Genomic DNA, 19,677 nt, shown 5'->3' with positions numbered 1-19,677 from the left:
AAGCAGTTGTTCAAGAAATCTAAACAGAAAGACGCTTTGATAGAAAGTATAAGCATATTATGAAATTAAGAATGGCTGCATTCTGGGGAAAAGAAACAGAGGGGGGGGGGTGTGGATAGCTGTTTAGCAAACCCTTTTCATAAATCCAGAGCAATAGCCAGATATTCAGAAGACATAATAGGAGACTGATTAACTTCTTAAAGTAAACTTTTTGAAGCAAAAATATGCCTTCATTCAAGTCAACACTGGAAGTTTTAAAGAAGAGATTGGATAACTATTTGTCTGAAGTGGTATAGGGTTTCCTGCCTAAGCAGGGGATTGGACTAGAAAATCTCCAAGGTCCCTTCCAACTCTGTTATTCTAAATCTGGCATTTTAGAGAAGTTTAATTCCTCTGAAAGTGAGGCAATAAAAAGTGATCTTTTCACCCTGCTATCACTGGTTTATGAAGCAACAGACTGTTGAAAGCAACCAAAGGAAATTCTGAAATTCTGCAAACTCTGTATAAGTTGTGGAAGCATTACCAATACTTCAGAGAAGGGCATTTTAGTACAATAGAACATTATTGGATTGATGGTCCCTGCTTCCCAAAACTTTCAGCAAGATCCATTGCAATATTGGTTTAACAGACTCACTTCTTGGCAAGGCATTTGGGAGTAGAAGTATGGTATAACTAACAGGCATTTGAAGATTCACCAGATTCTAACGGTAACATTATTTAAGAAGCAGAATTAAAGATAATGATGGTTGGAGGCTCCTAGGAGCAATATTAAAATGAAAGATTTATCCCCCCCTAACCTCACATTGCAGAAAAACACTCTTAACAACCCAAATATGTGTGAGTGGCCATGCGGTGAAATGAGAACATTGTGATAATAAATGCAGGGATCATGGCAAGTATGTGTAACTCTTTCAGGCTGTGAATCTGTGACTTTTTTATTGCACTTGAAAATCTCCTCCAGAGAAGGTGAAAATCTCCTCCAGAGAAGGTGATAATTTTTAGTTTTTCAACATTAATTTTTTGCTCATCTTCTCCAAAGTTTGGGTCCTCTGTTCTTTAAGAACTTTAGAATTCAAGCCTGGGTCAGGGAACCAGCAGCGACCCAGGCCTGCCACGCCTCTGAAACAGTTCCCTCGCTGCTGCTTGGCTGCCGCCTTGTTGGATTTTAGTGACTGCATGTGCGCAGTTCACTGTAAATTGTTCTGTGCACAGAACAATTTACAATAGGAGCGTGTGTGCCCATTGTGCATGGATTGCAAATCAGCAGTAACACTGGCAGCAACCCACCCCTGGTATAGAAGTGGTTACGGTCAGAATGAAATTAACTTTAACATTAAAATTAATGCAACTTAGTATAAGGCAGAGAAAAACAATATAAATTAGAAAGTAAGTAATGTGACGATATGTCCAAATGGTACAGATTATAAAATGCATGAATATAATGGGAAGAATACAATAAACAATACAATACAATACAATAGTAGAGTTGGAAGGGACCTTGGAGGTCTTCTAGTCCAACCCCCCGCCTAGGCAGGAAACCCTATACCGTTTCAGACAGATGGCTATCCAACATCTTCTTAAAGACTTCCAGTGTTGGGGCATTCACAACTTCTGGAGGCAAGCTGTTCCACTGATTAATTGTTCTAACTGTCAGGAAATTTCTCCTCAGTTCTAAGTGGCTTCTCTCCTTGATTAGTTTCCACCCATTGCTTCTTGTTCTACCCTCAGGTGCCTTGGAGAATGAAACAATGTCCTACCAGTCAGAAAATAGAGGCTGAAACACTTATTTCATTTCCAAGCTAATAATGTTTTCATCTTCCAATCTTTGGGCTCCGTTTATCACAAAAGGGAAATATGAGTAGATTGGGAAGTTTGGAAAGTTTGCAGAAAGACAAAAAGAGATTCAAAGAAAAGGAAAAACTCAGGGATGAAACCTAAAACTCCCTAATCAAGACTAAATTAGTGTCAAGACGAAGAAAAACGGAACGCTCTGGGTGGCAAGAAACATGGTGTGGAGTACTTTGAAATTGTACATTATAATATTGCGGGCTGCTATTTAATTTATTTTAAAAACCTATATACACCATAAAAATAATTAAACCTGCACCTTTCATAACAAATTTGTGGTAGATCTAGTTTCCTTGAAGAGTGTATTTTTTCTTAAACAGCTGCACTGCATAATAAGATGAAACTCAACTGGAGAAGCTATTCCAATCTTATCTTGCTAAATTTCTGTGCACTAAAAACTTCAAAGAAAATGAAAGCATGCAGTCTCAGAAAAGGGGGCAGCATAAGAAAAACAATGTAAAAAACTGAGACAGAACATCTGCTACTAAATTCTATGCAAAACTTAGTTTAGCTAGCCCTATTGAATTTAGTGGAACTGGCTTCCAAATTAATATGTGTGGGATTGCCTTATTCTCTAATCAGCAATAATGCCTAAAGTGAATTATTTTTACAGCCCAGTTCAAGAAAGGGTGAGAGAAAAAAGTGGCAGGGAAGTGCCTGTGGGATGAATACTATGTATGTTTCTCTTTGGTTGAGTCTTGTTCTTTTGACCCTGTCCCTTATTTGGCCTGACAGATCCCCAGGTGCAGACAATGCTGGGTGAATTTTCATGTCAGCCAATCCACCTCCCCCTTGCTCTTTTATAAGTCCAGTCCTCTCACACTTCTGTTTTTACTAGCAGTAGCAGCTCGCTGGTGCAGCATTTGTTTATTTGGCCGCTACAACCATGGAGTTGGGTTGTAGTGGCTCTCTAGGTTTAGTATTCCTGGTGATTCTGGGGTTATGTCATGGGCAAGCAGACTTCTGGAAAGCTGGCACAGAAGCCATCCAGTATCACTATAACTGCAAAGATGATGGTTTCCAGTTGCTTGTGTACCGTAATCAAAGCCAAGAGGTCCGCTTTAAAGTTCTGGGTAAGGACAATAGTCTGTTTTCCTGCAAAATACTAAATTGGAGTTGTAATATTACTTGTAACAAGAGGACACTTGGGGCTGTAAGGGACTTTATGCTTACTACACATAGTAATCCTTTTTAGGGTGGGTATGGTGGCTACTCCTATATTTAGTATTTAGTATTACTGAGCAAAAGGAAGTTAGACACGTTTCTCCCTGTGAGTGAAGAGTTGATATCAAGTTGACTCGGAATATCTAATTGCCGTTTCTACAACTTAGAATAGATGTAGGCTTTCCTAACAACTTCTGCTGGCATTCTAGGAGGGAAAGATATTGTTCTAAAGAAGCCAGCAATCAGAAGGAGCCTGGCAAAACTTTTTCCAACTAACCAACTTTACATCACCTTAAGTCTTCTTTCACCTCTGAGGGGCAAATAACATGGGTTTTGTTATTTGTTAACGTAGTTTTTATTTTAATCTGATTTATATTCTTTCTTTTAAGTGATGTTCAAGATTTATTAGCTTTTAACACTCCTAAACTGATAAACAAGCTGGAAACTGGTTCCATGATAAGAAAAGTTTGTTAGTATTGGGGTCTGGCTTATCTCTTGTGAACCCTAAACAACCTTTCTCCTTACAATTTATTCCCCTTCAGACCTCATTTTAATAAACATGTATGCTATTATCCTGTCCAATCAACTTTCCTCTATCAGACTTCTTTGTTATGGGATGCAAGCTAAAGATTGGGTTCCCTCTTTGAATGAGGAATCCCTTTTGTCTGAATATTCTGATAAATTGTAATAAAACGATCTTCCTGTCTCCGTTTGTCTCATTGGAAAATATGCACACCGAGGGACAAGCCTGAAAACGCCATATTTGGCCATCATCTCTCATATTTTATTCTCAGTTGTTTATTGGCCAGAGTCATCCAGAGAGTATTGTGGTTAGGAGAATTTAAACCCACATTGTCCTGGGTCTTATAGGACATGCTAATTGCCCTACAATTAGTGAACTTGTAGGGCAATTAGCATGCAATTATAGTGAAAAGAGCAAGGGGGAAAACAAGCTATAGGCAATCCATGGTTCACAAGCAGCTTCCTCCTAATAATATAAGTTTGGCTTGATAATCTGGTGTGAAATATTTAATAGGGACAGGAAATTTTACAAAGAAATTAGAGCATTAGGAAAGATTAGCAATTTGTAGGAGTGTAAGAAATAATTCCACAATCCCTGGGGAGTGAAATTGGAGGTTTAGAAATGCAAAACCAGGAAAGCAAACCTTGGCTTTTTAAATGAAGCTGTTTGCTATTACTTGCTAAAGTTTTTGTAATTTCTTTCTTGGTATAATTTAATCTAGCGTCCAATTCTTGTAGAATTTGTTTTCAGATAAACCCCTCCTATAGGAATGTCAGTTCAGAGACTATGTCTTGATTCACATATTGTAAGCTTGGTTATCTAAATGAGGTTTATCAAATAAACTAATTGGTTGGTTCCTACAATGAACTATAATATGATTTACAAATCCTCATGGCTGGGATTAGCCATAGGACCAAACTAATTTATGACTATTACAGCCTCCTCCTTCTGGGGAGGTAACTTCAACTCCCAGAATTCTCCAGCCAGTATGGTTATTGGTGAGAATTCTGAAAATTGCAGTCCAAAGTTTAACGGTACTGTAGAGGAAGCTCAAAGAATTCATGCAATTTATAACATATACAAATTACAGAAATTAAATTCTTTAATCTGCTTCCAGCCTTTATATCTCTTCAGTAATGGTGGGGTGTTGTAATGAAGACCATGTAAGTAATCCAAAGAACACATATTTGCAGATACCTATTAGTGCTATTGCCTTTGGAATCTTTTTGGATAAATAGCCTTTGATAGTTAATGCATTAATTTTTGTCAACAGATGAATTTGGGAAAGTCTTTGACGTTTCCAATTGTTCCTTCTGTGGTCACTTGATTATATCAGATAATAGGACAGTTACCTTCTCTGCTGGCTATGGTGGTGACTGCGGTATAATAAAGAAGGTGAGACTGCTAGAAAATACTGGGGGGGGGAGGGGAGCTGTAGACATATGTATTGTATTTCTGAATTTCTACTTAGAAGAGCTTTTCCCAAACTTTCCCCATCAGATATTTTTGGCTTAAATTTGCATCAACCAAAAACAATGTTGGCTAGAAATTAGGAGAATTGCCACCCCAAACCTCAGCAAGGCCACAAGCTGGGAAAGGCAGAAATATAATTTATGTAGACACCTGGGTCTGCATTTCCCCCCCCCCCCTCAGAAAATTCAAGGGCAATGCAAAAACCACAGGGAATGATTTTTGAAGCACAGAAGCTACAGTTGCTGCCAAACTCAGACAAGCAGGACTTGAGTCCATTCTAAGAAACTAAAGGGAGAAAACTATCAGACAACCCCCTCCCTAATTAACATCAAGATAAAGTAAAGGAGGCAAATTCTGTTACTGCAGTATTGTGTTTTTAGCTCTATATAGAAGTAGTTTCTCAGTCTGCCCTACCCTATAGGGCTTACAGGTCACCTACAGGCTCCCTTTATTCACATATTTCAAAGAGGAACAAGGTATGTTAAAAAAAAATAGAAGGGGAATTCCATACTTTCAAACTACTGTGATTTGGAAATCCTAAACCTAAAATATGGGGGACGTCCTTGTCAATTTTACTGTTAAAACATTTTCTGAAGCATAGCAATTAATGTAAAAAGACCCAAAGAGATTTAGATAAAACTTAAAGATATATGTATATGTATATATATGCATGTGTGTGTGTGTGTATATACACACACACACTCACACACATACACAGTATATATATATATATATATATATATATATATATATATATATATATATATATATATATATATATATATATATATATATATATATATATATATATATATATATATATATATATATATATATATATATATATATATATACAGCATATATATATGACTCTACTAAAAGCTTATACTGTAACATTTTGGATTAATGTTTTTCTAGGATGGAAAACTTCACATGAAAATTCATTTAGAGCAACTAACAAGGAACGGAAGAGTAGCTGCTCATGACATCAACATGATCTGCCCCGAGCCACAGGAGCATGTTACATCCCTAGTATCGCCTCAGCCTGGTCTTGTGCGCCCCATCCAGCCAGGACAGATTCCTCCAGGAAAGTCCCAACCCGGTCTTGTGCGCCCCATCCAGCCAGGAGAGATTCGCCCAGGAGAGTCCCAACCTGGTCTCATGCACCCTATCCAGCCAGGACAGATTCGGCCAGGACAGTCCCAGCCCGGCCTAGTGCCCCCCATACAGCCAGGACAGGGGAGCCCAGAAGAATCTCAACCTGGCCTAGTGCGCCCCATCCAGCCAGGGCAGGGGCGCCCAGGATTGTCTCAGCCCGGCCTAGTGCTCCCCTTTCGGCCAGAACAGGTGCGCCCAGGAGAGTCTCAGCCCGGACTAGTGCGCCCCATCCAGCCAGGACGGATTCGGCCAGGACAGTCCCAGCCCGGCCTAGTGCCCCCCATACAGCCAGGACAGGGGAGCCCAGAAGAATCTCAACCTGGCCTAGTGCGCCCCATCCAGCCAGGGCAGGGGCGCCCAGGATTGTCTCAGCCCGGCCTAGTGCTCCCCTTTCGGCCAGAACAGGTGCGCCCAGGAGAGTCTCAGCCCGGACTAGTGCGCCCCATCCAGCCAGGACAGATTCGCCCAGGAGAGTCTCAGCCCGGACTAGTGCGCCCCATCCAGCCAGGACAGATTCGCCCAGGAGAGTCTCAGCCCGGACTAGTGCGCCCCATCCAGCCAGGACAGATTCGCCCAGGAGAGTCTCAGCCCGGACTAGTGCGCCCCATCCAGCCAGGACAGATTCGCCCAGGAGAGTCTCAGCCCGGACTAGTGCGCCCCATCCAGCCAGGACACATTCGCCCAGGAGAGTCTCAGCCCGGACTAGTGCGCCCCATCCAGCCAGGACAGATTCGCCCAGGAGAGTCTCAGCCCGGACTAGTGCGCCCCATCCAGCCAGGACAGATTCGCCCAGGAGAGTCTCAGCCCGGACTAGTGCGCCCCATCCAGCCAGGACAGATTCGCCCAGGAGAGTCTCAGCCCGGACTAGTGCGCCCCATCCAGCCAGGACAGATTCGCCCAGGAGAGTCTCAGCCCGGACTAGTGCGCCCCATCCAGCCAGGACAGATTCGCCCAGGAGAGTCTCAGCCCGGACTAGTGCGCCCCATCCAGCCAGGTCAGATTCGCCCAGGAGAGTCTCAGCCCGGACTAGTGCGCCCCATCCAGCCAGGACAGGTGCGCCCAGGAGAGTCCCAACCCGGTCTCATGCATCCCATCCAGCCAGGACAGGGGCGCCCAGGAGAGTCTCAGCCCAGTCTTGTGCGCCCCACCCAGCCAGGACAGATTCGGCCAGGAGAGTCTCAGCCCGGACTAGTGCGCCCCATCCAGCCCGGACAGCTGCGCCCAGGAGAATCTCAACCCGGTCTCGTGCGCCCCATCCAGCCGGGACAGGTGCGCCCAGGAGAGTCTCAGCCCGGCCTAGTGCTCCCCTTTTGGCCAGAACAGGTGCGCCCAGGAGAGTCCCACCCCGGTCTCATGCGCCCCGTCCTGCCAGGACAGGTGCGCCCAGGAGAGTCTCAACCCGGTCGCGTGCGCCCCATCCAGCCAGGACAAGTACTCCCAGGAGAGTCTCAGCCCGGACTAGTGCGCCCAATCCAGCCAGGACAGGTGCGCCCAGGTGAGTCTCTGTCTGGACTAGTGCGCCCCATCCAGCCAGGACAGATTAGGCCAGGAGAGTCTCAAACCGGCTTAGTGCGCCCAATCCAGCCAGGACAGATTAAGCCAGGACAGATTCAGCCAGGACAGTCTCAGCCCGGACTAGTGCGCCCCATCCAGCCAGGACAGTTGCACCCAGGAGAGTCTCTGCCTGGACTAGTGCGCCCCATCCAGCCGGGACAGATTCGGCCAGGAGAGTCTCAACCCGATTTAGTGCTCCCCTTCCAGCCAGGACAGGTGCGCCCAGATGAGTCCCAGCCCGGTCTCGTACATCCCATCCAGCCAGGACAGGGGCGCCCAGGAGAGTCTCAATCCGGTCTCGTGCGCCCCATCCAGCCAGGACAGATTCACCCAGGAGAGTCTCAACCTGGACTAGTGCGCCCCATCCAGCCAGGACAGGTTCACCCAGGAGAGTCTCAACCCGGTCTCGTCCGCCCCATCCAGCCGGGACAGGTGCGCCCAGGAGGATCTCAACCCGGCTTTGTCCATCCCATCCAGCCGGGACATGTGCGCCCAGGAGAGTCTCAACCCAGTTTCGTGCGCCCCATCCAGCCAGGACAGATTCACCCAGGAGAGTCTCAACCCGGCCTAGTGCGCCCCATCCGGCCAGGACAGGAGCGCCCAGGAGAGTCCCGCCCCGGTCTCGTGCGCCCCATCTTGCCAGGACAGCTGCGCCCAGGAGAATCTCAACCCGGTCTCGTGCGCCCCATCCAGCCAGGACAGCTGCGCCCAGGAGAATCTCAACCCGGTCTCGTGCGCCCCATCCAGCCGGGACAGGTGCGCCCAGGAGAGTCTCAGCCCGGCCTAGTGCTCCCCTTTCGGCCAGAACAGGTGCGCCCAGGAGAGTCCCACCCCGGTCTCGTGCGCCCCGTCCTGCCAGGACAGGTGCGCCCAGGAGAATCTCAACCCAGCCTAGTGCGCCCCATCCAGCCAGGACAGGGGAGCCCAGAAGAATCTCAACCTGGCCTAGTGCGCCCCATCCAGCCAGGACAGGTTCACCCAGGAGAGTCTCAACCCGGTCTCATGCACCCCATCCAGCCAGGACAGGGTCGCCCAGGAGAGTCTCAACCCGGTCTCATGCACCCCATCCAGCCAGGACAGGTGCGCCCAGGACAGTCTCAACCCGGTCTCATGCTCCCCATCCAGCCAGGACAGGTGCGCCCAGGACAGTCTCAACCCGGTCTCATGCACCCCATCCAGCCAGGACAGGTTCACCCAGGAGAGTCTCAACCCGGTCTCATGCACCCCATCCAGCCAGGACAGGTGCGCCCAGGACAGTCTCAACCCGGTCTCATGCACCCCATCCAGCCAGGACAGGTTCACCCAGGAGAGTCTCAACCCGGTCTCATGCACCCCATCCAGCCAGGACAGGTGCGCCCAGGACAGTCTCAAACCGGTCTCATGCACCCCATCCAGCCAGGACAGGGTCGCCCAGGAGAGTCTCAACCCGGTCTCATGCACCCCATCCAGCCAGGACAGGTGCGCCCAGGACAGTCTGAACCTGGCCTAGTGCCCCCCATCCAGCCAGGACAGATTCGGCCAGGAGAGTCCCAGCCAGTCCTAGTGCACCCCATCCAGCCAGGACAGGTGCTCCCAGGAGTGTCCCAGCCTGGCCTAGTGCCCCCCATACAGCCAGGACAGGGGAGCCCAGAAGAATCTCAACCTGGCCTAGTGCGCCCCATACAGCCAGGGCAGGTGCGCCCAGGATTGTCTCAGCCCGGCCTAGTGCTCCCCTTTCGGCCAGAACAGGTGCGCCCAGGAGAATCTCAACCTGGCCTAGTTCTCCCCTTCCGGCCAGAACAGGTGCGCCCAGGAGAGTCTCAACCCAGTCTTGTGCGCCCCATCCAGCCAGGACAGATTCGCCCAGGAGAGTCTCAGCCCGGCCTAGTGCACCCCATCCAGCCAGGACATGTTCGGCCAGGAGAGACTCAACCTGGCCTAGTGCGCCCTATCCAGCCAGGACACATTCGGCCAGGAGAGTCTCAACCCGGGCTAGTACGCCCCAGCCAGCCAGGACAGATGCGTCCAGGAGAGTCCCAGCCTGGCTTGGTGCGTCCAGGGCAGTTTCAGTCAGGCCTGGTGTATCCAGGTGAATCCCAACCTGGCCAGCTTCTTCCACTTCAGCCAGACCAAGTTCGTCCAGGGGAATCTTTTCCTGAGCATGTGTATTCAATGGTCATCCAGTCTCATGTAGGTATGTGGATTTTCTTTTTACTTAAATGTTTGTTATTGCCAGTTTCATACATGTGCAATATGTTGCATATACTATCACTAAATAAAAGTAACTTTGGTGAGTAAGAATTATTGCTCTATATTGCTTTTCTAGTTTTGTTTTATTTATATACTACTAAACCTGTGTGTCTGTAACTTTTAACTGGGTGAAACATTACCTCATAGGCTGAAATATTTTCAACCAAATTACCTCAAATGGGCTAACTTGTAAAATGCATCCAAAATCTGGGACCCATGACACCTGTGGAATTGAAACCTGGCAAGTTTTATAAAGCATTTTACGACAAAAAAATTATCATAAAAAGTATTTTATGGCATAATACATAACATCATGAAACATTTCATATGTCAACTCCTGATGTTTGACTGATATACAGTTCAACATGAGCTACTTTCGATGGGGATACATTAAGAACTCTTGATGTCTATTGGAAGCTTTGCTATTTTTGAACGCATTGAGTAATCCAGTAAGGAAATATCTCTGGAATGACCTAACAGGTCACAGGTGATGTCTAGTTGTCTTTATGTTTAGGTCCAGAACCCTTCCAGTTTTCAGCTTCCTGTGTATTTCTGCCCTTCTCTCTTTGTTCCTTGAATCACAAGAGTTTGTGATGCTAAGTTCAAACCAGACAAAAACATTACGGTTTATTATGATACATCTAGTCATTAAGGGCTTATTTTCTAAACAATGTAATTTCTTTTACTTCCAGGTCGCCCTCTAACTCAGCAGCAATGCCAGGTTTCTTCTGGGAGAATACCCTGTGCAGATGTACAAGGACCAACAGCTTGTCATCAAACTGGATGCTGTTATGATGCTAGGGATCAGGTGACTCCATGCTACTATGGCAACACAGGTAAAAAGTAAAAAAAAAAACTTAATGCTGAGCCTAGGGTCCAGCCATTGCTATACCTTGAAAGTAAAATGTCTTGTTTGCTCTCAGCCAATAACTAGGAACACTGCTGAGACAGGTTTTTTTTTTCTCCATATCCACATTCTTCACAGCATTTTATCAAATCAAATTATTTTCCTAAAAAGAGGGTTTGTATGCAATATCATATCTTGTGCAAGTTTCAGTTTTAAGCTTTTTCCATATTGTGTAGGATGTTTTGTTAGATTTTTTTATCTTACCTTTTTTTCGTATACAACTCAAAGTGGCAGACTTGCTCATATTCCTTTCTCCTATCACAACAACAACAGCTCTGTAAGGTGAGTTGAACTGTGAGTGGCTCGCCCAACATTATCCAGCTAGTTTTTCATGCCTAAAGCAGGAGTAGAATTCACTATCTTCTGTTTCTAGGCCAGCACTTTAACTACTGCACCAAACTATAGTGGAACACCAAGCTGTTCATTGGGACAACTTTCCAAATTGTCAACCAGCATGGTCAATAACTCTACCATAGAAATTATTCACTGGGACTTTTGCAGATTACACATTGATTCATATTGGTGAAGCTTATTTTAGATACATTTCATTTTTAATTTGAGAAGCATCAAAGCTTCTGTGAGAAGGCAGCTGAGCAATAAATTTTCTGCTCCCAGTCTGATGAAACTGAGCGAGAGAACTATTGCTTCTGTTTTTTTCCAGAAAATAAACTAACACACCCACCCACTCCGAGAGTTCTTGATCTGTCTGGCTTTTAACCTCTGCACTTTGTGTCTTGCAGTCACTGTTCAGTGCCTTCGAGATGGCTACTTCATCTTGGTAATCTCCAGGGATATGTTGGATTATCCGATCATCCTGGAGAGTGTCAGACTCTCCTATGCCCAAGCAGGTTGCAGTCCAGTCAGAAAAACAGAATCTTTCCTGGTCTTCCGCTTTCCTCTCACACAGTGTGGCACAACTGTTCAGGTGAGGGTGCTGTCTAGGCAAGTGGTAATCTATCTGGAACTTGAAGGATCTTTGATTTAATTACTAGACCATCTAAAATGCCTGTGTTTGTTGTCCTTCTAGGTGACTGGTGGCAAATTGATATATGAAAACCAGCTCGTTTCTGGCGTTGACATCCTAAAAGGGCCAGATGGCTCTATTACACGAGATAGTACCTTCATGTATGTTGAGTTTGCCATGTACCGATGAGATAGGTCTCCCTTTAGTTTTAAGATATGGATATGTTTAGTCTTCTAAATTAAGTTTTACAGATTTGATCTTGGTCTTCTTTAGAGCTTTTGATTTATGTAGCTACTGTGTTTTCCCAAAAATAAGACAGGGTCTTATTTTCTTTTGACCGCCCCCCCCCCCAAATAAGTACTTTGCCTTATTTTCGAGGAGGTTCTATTATTTTTGAGGTACAGGAGGTGGCGAGTGTGGTCACCTCATGCCTGCTGCTGTGTTGCAATATTTTCGGGGAAGGGCTTATTTTAGCAGAAGCGCTGAAAAGCCCGATTGGACTTATTATCCAGGGAGGTCTTATTTTGGGGGAAAACGTATTTTTCCAGACTATTGATCAAGTTATCTGATTAGAAAGGGAATGAAAGTCCAATTATAGAAGGTTCCCCACTTTTGGCATAGATTGGTTGTGCATCATTTATAAACTAAGGTCCATCTTCCATAGCTCTTCTTTTCAAAGTATCCAACAGTTAAGCGCAGCTTGATTCACGTTTGTTTAGACTGCCATGTTATAACAGAAGTTTGTTAACTCAAAACCTTAGAAAGGATACTGTAGCTATCTACTAAAACTAAGATTAATTTTGAACATTCTAGTCAAAGCAAATGATTTACAGGAAAGTCTCTTCTATCTTGCACATGTAGGCTTCATGCTCGTTGTATCTACAATGCTACTGATTTCCTGCCACTTCAAGTTGAAGTGTTCTCACCTCCCAGTCCAGCTCCAATTTTCCAAGTCGGACCCCTCCGGCTTGAGCTGCGCATTGCCACAGGTACATGTGCCTTAATGTCTGATATCAACACTGCTGTGCATCTCCTTGCCTTGAAAAACCATATAACCATATTTTGCCTCTTGTCCTCAGATTCAAGCTATACCTCATACTACTCAAATTTACAATATCCTATTGTGAAGATCCTGAGAGAGCCTGTGCATGTAGAGATTCGCATCCTGCAGAGACTGGACCCATCCCTGGTTCTGGTTCTCCATGATTGCTGGGCTACTCCAAGTTCAAATCCTCTTGAGCAATTACAGTGGCCAATCCTAGTAGATGGGTAAGTAAATAAAAAAGAAAAAGGCTAATTCTCATAGCACTGGGTGGTTTCAATGAGAATGTTTTATTCACTTTATTTAAAATAAGTTTATATGGCCATCCAATTTAACCAATATGACTCTTGATGGCTTACAGAAAATCCTGTAAAATCTGGTTAAACCAATTAATAATGATGAAATAATAAAATGTAGATCCAAATGGAAATGAAACCATCACACAATTGGGCCTTCAACACATCATGATCCCAAGGCTTGGAGAAAGCACCACATCTTGACAGCTTTTCTAATGCGTCTTTTTCCCAGGTGCCCATTTGAAGGAGACAACTACAGAACCCAGCTGGTGCCCATGGGACCTGCTACATCAGAGCTTTCCTTTCCTAACCACTACCAGCGTTTCATCATTTACACGTTCACGTTTGTGGAATCTGCCCCTCAAATAATGCTAGATGGTTCTGTAAGAAGATAAGCAAAATAATTATTTTGTATTCAGTTTTTCCAATCAAATTAACTTCTAAGAGAGTAGGGGACAATGTGCACAGTATGCTACTTGAATGTAAAGGGGAAAATATAGTAACTACTTTTCCTAAGAAAATGGTGTGGTTGGGTTTTTAATACTAGTACAGATCACACATGTTGCTAAGGAGCAGGTCTGAAACAAATCTCTGGAGGGCATTAACCTGGATTTTTAATGGGCATTTTGGGGTGAGACAAATACATTTACTTGTAGTCATCTTTTATTACAAATATGTTTAAGAAATGTTGTTTCCTAATAAACTGCTTATTAGATATCTTATATCTAAAGAGAGATGGACAATACCTTAACTTTTAGGGCACTGTCCATTACTTGCTTCTTTGGGTCTTTTTTAGCAAAGTATTAATGAGATATTACTAGAAAGTTATAATCTTTTTTGAGTTGAAATTAACTAAAATTAGAACTGGCAAGATTGAGGCAGGTCTACTCTTAACAGACTCTTGCTCTGTTTTTTTCTAGGTGCACCTCTTCTGCAGCGTATCTGTTTGCCATCCCTCCGATCATGATTCCTGCAGAGTTGCATGCCAAATGCCAGTGGCTTCAAGTAAGTTAGAATGCTTCAAAGCCACAGCTTTAAAGGACTCTCTCCCTCTACTTGTTCATGAGGCACATAATATATAAAAATAGTTAATATCAATATATCTTGGAATGCATGAAGAGATCAAACATGATCGAGTTTAAGGAAGAATTTTTAAAACTCATTTTCAATAGTTTAGTACTGCCCATAAACCTGACTAGCTCACTGCTTACCCATAAAGTCAAAAATTTGTATGAGCAAGGAAGACCATAAGAAGCAATTGTCCTTGTTTCTATTCTGCCTTGATCAAACCCCACTTGGAATGCTGTGTTCACCTGTGGACATTGCAGTATAAAATAGACACTGATACATTGGAGCAAGTTCATAGGATAACTTATAAGGTAGTAAGGGGATTGACAAACACAACCTCATGAGAAATAGTTAGAGGAGGGTATGTTTTGCCTGCAGAAGAGAAGACTGAGGAGAGAAAAGGTATCAGTTCTCAGATATACACTGGAGGAAATAGACTTGTTCTCTCTCACCCCAGAGGCAGAGGGCAGTGCAAGAATCAGATGAAAATAGATTCAGGTGGTTAAATGTTAAGAAGAATTTGCTGATGGTGTTCATGATGTGATATATCATTCTTTACTTGAGATTTTCAAATAGAAGATACATAGTCACATGTCCAAAATGTTTTAGCAGTTCCTCCATTGAAGAAAGAGTTGGAGTAGAGTTGACCTAAATTTTAAGGGCTCTTCCAATATTGATTAGGAGCAGTTTAAGTTAAAAAGCACTGGTTCTGAAAATAGTTCTGGAGGAACTGTTACTTGTTTCTCTCCATTCGACATATTGCTAATTACTTTTTTGTTTTGCTTTGCCTGTTAGCAAAAGAATAAAGCCTTTGACCTCATTGCCACTAAATTGTGTTTTCATTACCAGTTTTGCCAAAGGCTTTCAGAAAATCCAAATATTGAACATGAGCAAGGTTATTTTCATTCACTTGGGAGATTATTCTTTTCAAAAAATGAAATATTGGTAAAGCGATATTTAGCATTATAAAATCCGTGCAGATTTTTTCTTTAGTAGGGCCTTATGCCTCTGTGTGCCTCAATTCTTTTCATTGAATAGGGTTTTCACCAGCTTGCCTGATATTAAGCTTATTAATTTATAATTTCCTGATTCTCCCATGGATTCATTTTTTTAAAAAAAATATTTGTATATGGTTAATTGATTGTGTAAATAACTTGAAAAATATTTACATCCCACCTTTATTATTTTTTATTGTTAATAACTCAAGGCAGCAAACATACCTAATGCCCATTCCTCTTCTTTCCCCCATAACAACTCTATGAGGTGGATTGAGCTGAGGGAGTGGTCTTTTGAACTTTTCTATATATTTTTTTAAAACTTTCCCCTTTTGTAATTAAATGGAAATATATTGCAACTATATATTTCTATGTATCTTATTGGAGATCTTGTCCTCAATGTCTTAGGAGGCCGCCGGTTTTTGGCGGAGGCGAATGAGACAGAATCCATGGACTTAATAAGCACTTATGGAGCTGTAATTTTCCAAGAGAGTATTCATGAGAAACAAGCTGAGTGGAAGAGTGGTAAGTATGTACAATAATGAAGAGCCAGAAATTACAATACCGTAATATATTTAACATACTTCATATTTCTCTTAAAACGCTAACTTGGGTTACTACATTCCTGTATAAAGTGAATGCTTGGTATGCATAGTGATTTAAATAGGAATATTTATAAGTAGATTGGTAAATGGGCACTAGCTGACAATTATTGTCTTTAATATTCCAGAATCTACTGACAGTCCTGAAGCTGTTACATTATTATTACAGAAAAAAATCAAGCTGTAAACGTCCCCTTCCCCTCATTCTTTTTACCCCAAGCTGGGGTAATACTGATAGAATTTGCTAATAATTTGGATCTCAAGCCACTGTATATTCTATAATAGAATATGTTATGTAAAGATTAAATAAAGGAGCTTTCATAAGAAATGTGGACATCATTATATTTTATTCAGTGCTATTTCTGTGGCCCCTACAGAATAATCATAATATAGCAAGAAAAATGTGTTTCAATAGCTTGGCCAAGTGACAACTGCTTTATGAGATGACAATAAATGAATTACAAAAGGTTTTCTCTTATCCACAGATGTGAACTCCAGTGAAGACCCGACTCTGGTGCTTTTGGTGGTACTACCTATCATTGGGATTATCCTATTTATTGCTGTGCTAGTGCTTTGGAAGAAAAGAAGCAGGATGACTAAGTTCTAAATTTGTTATACAAAAAATATATAAATAAAGCTATTCCCAATGGCTTATAAAGAGTCTCTTGATATTTCAGTTCTTTGTTGACTAGATAGAAAATCTGCCATTAAGTGATTACTTCCAGTAATAATTCAATTCTTACGTAGATGTTAGATATCTTCACATTTCTACAATTATGAATGCAAGAACCCATTTTTGACACCAAAATTCATTTTATCGTATGGATCCTCTTTTAAAAATTGCCCTTACACCAATACTGCATGTACAAACAGACAGTCTCTTGTTTCAAACAGATTCCTGTGTGAGGTCCTCTAAGCTTATTGCCAGTGCCTCAATATTACTTCAAGAGGAGGGATGAAATTAAAAGCACCGGCTATATTAAATGAAGCACACGAGAGATTCTAAAAAAACGTTTCTAGGAATTATTAAGGAGTTTCTGAGAAATAAAGACAGAATGAGTTATTGCTGGAAATAACTCATGTGAGTTAATGAATTGCAGATTTGTAAACATGGCTCTGAGACAATTTGCACAGATGCAACAATGGGAGGAGGGGAGCAGCATATATTTAGGAGGAAAAATGTCCCATAGTAAAGTAATACTTGCTTTCCCACATTTTCCAACTCGCCCTTTTCAAAACATCATCTGAACTGCATCACCAGAAATGGATGGAAAAATCAGTTTGCCCTATCTTTGCTGCCATTGATGTTGCATGGGGGTACTTAACATTTATTTGGAACTTGCTTCAGCTCCAATTAATGTATTCATAACTTGCAGCAGAGATGGCACTTAATTGTTGGAAACCCCTTTGTCTACACCATTACATTTTTGTTTGTTGATACAGAAGCCAAAAACACCAATGCAAAAATATAGGCTAGTGCTAGTCTAATATTGTTTTGAAAATGACAAACACCTACAGGCAGGATTTTGAACTAGAGAATGAATTTGGGTGGACCTGCAAGAATAAAACTAGGATTTCATTGGGGTTCAGGTTGATGAGAAATTGCTATTGTAGGTCACTCAAAATAATGGTAACAGCATACCACTTTATAAAGTCTTCGTCTTTTTGCCTTTGAAACTATTTTTGACTCCTAGCTGTTTTCTTGGCAAGGTTTTTCAAAAGTGGCTTGTCCTTGCGTACTTCCTAGGGTTGAGAGAGAGGAACTGGGTCATGGTGACCTAGCAGGCTTTGTACCGAATAAATAGTGAAAGGTGGGGAATTGTAGCAGGGAAAAAATTAACAAAATTCATACTGCTTCCTACCAGGTCTTTTGGATATGAGGTCAAGGTCAAATTCAATTCCTCTTTGCCTAAACTCATATTTTAATGGGAAGGGTGAACTTGCTGAATTGTTATCTAGTTGCTGAAAACTGGGTTTCCTTTAAAGACATGCATTCTCATTTTCCAAAGTCAGAAGGAGAAAAAATAGAATCAAGATCACGTGAAGTGTTAAGACCACTTAATAATGCCTTGGTAAGACCACATTTGGAATATTGCATCCAGTTTTGGCTGCCACAATATAAAAAAAGATGTCGAGGCTCTAGAAAGTGCAGGGAAAGGCAACAAAATGATTAGGGGATTGGAGACTAAAACATGAAGAACCGTTGCAGGAATTGGGTAGGTCAGGTTTAATGAAAAGAAGAACGAGGGGTAACAGGATAGCAATGCTCCAATATCTCAGGGGTTTCCAGAAAGAGGAGGGGCTCAACTTATTTTCCAAAGCACCTGAAGGCAGGACAAGAAATGTATGGAAACCAATCAAAGAGAGAACCAACCTAGATCTAAGGACAAATTTTCTGAGATTTAAAATAATTAATCAGCGGAATGACTTGCCTCCAGAAGACAACCCTAACACAGCTTGTTTAACTTCCTGAAGGGAGAAATCAAGTCTTCCTGCCTCAGCCTGAAAGTGCTTGGCAGGATTCACTGGAATGGTTGCCCTAGAAAAGATTTCATGGCTCAGACAGGGGTTGACTCAGGGAATTCAGGCAGTTTTTTTAATGCCTTTGCTAAAGCGTAATAGTAACCTTAGGGTCTTCAGGATGCTAAACTTCACTGTTTTCCCCCCAAATGAGACTTATCCCTCCTTGGGTTAACTTCCTCTGGTGAAGCAGCCAGTCAGCCAAGAGGGATGGCTGACGTTGTCAATCCCTTTCCCCTATCTCAGCCCTGCCCGAGTGTGTGAGGGGGCTTCTTGAGATGAGATTCTCACTTGGCCTCATTTTTCGGACAGTGCGATGCTGGCAGAACAACTGTCTCTGCTAGCTTAGCAAATATTCAGGGGGCAGGCAGGCTTCATAGAACAGCTTGTACCATTTCACCACCACAAACTAGCATTGCCAGGACTGCTTTTCTCCTGGCCAGGGTTTCTTCCTGATGACATTTGACGAGCGTGGCTCTGTTTGGCTGACAGCAAACGGTTTTATTACGGCCCCACTCTCCTACAAAGTGTATTTATTTATTAAACAAATTTATATAGCCATCTATCTCACAGTGACTCTGGGCAGCATACAATACTAAAAACCCAGTTTTAAAACCACAATTTAACCTCCCCACCCCCATCGCAATCTGGCAATTAATAGGTGCATTAATTGCCAAACTGGCAGTGATCCTGTATGTCGAGATGATGACGATGCACATTTAACATTTCCAGATAGTCCTTAACTTACAACAGTTCACTTAGTGACCATTTCGACTTACAACGGCACTGAAAAGTGACTTATGACCATTTTTCATTCTTATAACCGTTGCAGCATCCCCCTGGTCATGTGATTTACATTCGGATGCTTGACAACTGACTCGCATTTATGACGGTTGGAGTGTCCGGGGGGGGGCATGTGATCACTTTTTGCGACTTTCTGATGAGGAATGTCAATGGGGAAGCCAGATTCACTTAACAAACGTGTTACTAATTTAACGGCAGGGATTCACTTAACAAATGTGGCAAGGAAAGTTGTAAAATGGGGAAAAAGTCATTTAACAAATGTCTCACTTAGCAACATAAATGTTGGGCTCAATTGTGGTCGTAAGTTGAGAACTACCTGTATATAGTTGCCCATCTTATGTTGCGCTGGGGCATCTTCCAATGAAAAAACATACAAAACAGATGGAACTTCAATCACTCTGTTGTCATGGCCACCTTGACTTTTCTGACCACACTCTGTACACGCATGTAAGCAAAGTACACCTTTATGCACCTGGTCTGAGTGAAACTGGTTGTCTAAAAGGGGGAAGGGAGGAAAAATGTTTGCAGAT

General features: G+C 43.0%; 1 protein-coding gene across 31 annotated transcripts; it reads left to right on the top strand.

The window, feature by feature from the left end:
* The first annotated feature begins 2,623 nt into the window (after positions 1–2,623).
* Positions 2,624–16,481, top strand: ZP1 (zona pellucida glycoprotein 1). Of its 31 annotated transcripts, none has more exons than XM_081939774.1 (17): positions 2,624–2,921; positions 4,809–4,930; positions 5,927–7,435; positions 7,490–7,651; positions 7,883–7,936; positions 7,991–8,476; positions 8,531–8,584; positions 8,693–9,893; positions 10,642–10,785; positions 11,597–11,781; positions 11,884–11,981; positions 12,682–12,809; positions 12,900–13,089; positions 13,391–13,541; positions 14,079–14,163; positions 15,630–15,746; positions 16,309–16,481. In XM_081939774.1, exons 1-17 carry the CDS (start codon positions 2,735–2,737, stop codon positions 16,428–16,430), a joined length of 4,995 nt encoding a protein of 1,664 aa, XP_081795900.1. In that variant the 5' UTR covers positions 2,624–2,734; the 3' UTR covers positions 16,431–16,481. The 31 variants fall into 31 exon arrangements, with proteins under 31 accessions (XP_081795900.1, XP_081795899.1, XP_081795874.1 ...); XM_081939773.1 differs by having other exon boundaries at positions 7,991–8,584; positions 8,693–9,448; positions 9,503–9,893; XM_081939754.1 differs by having other exon boundaries at positions 2,625–2,921; positions 8,855–9,893.
* The last annotated feature ends 3,196 nt before the right edge of the window (positions 16,482–19,677 follow it).

This window comes from Natrix helvetica (genome assembly GCF_964273705.1).
Source record: "Natrix helvetica genome assembly, chromosome: 1".
In the NCBI taxonomy this organism is placed as follows: domain Eukaryota; kingdom Metazoa; phylum Chordata; class Lepidosauria; order Squamata; family Natricidae; genus Natrix; species Natrix helvetica.
Note: the sequence above shows the minus strand (reverse complement) of the source record. Positions and strands in the feature narration are given on the sequence as shown.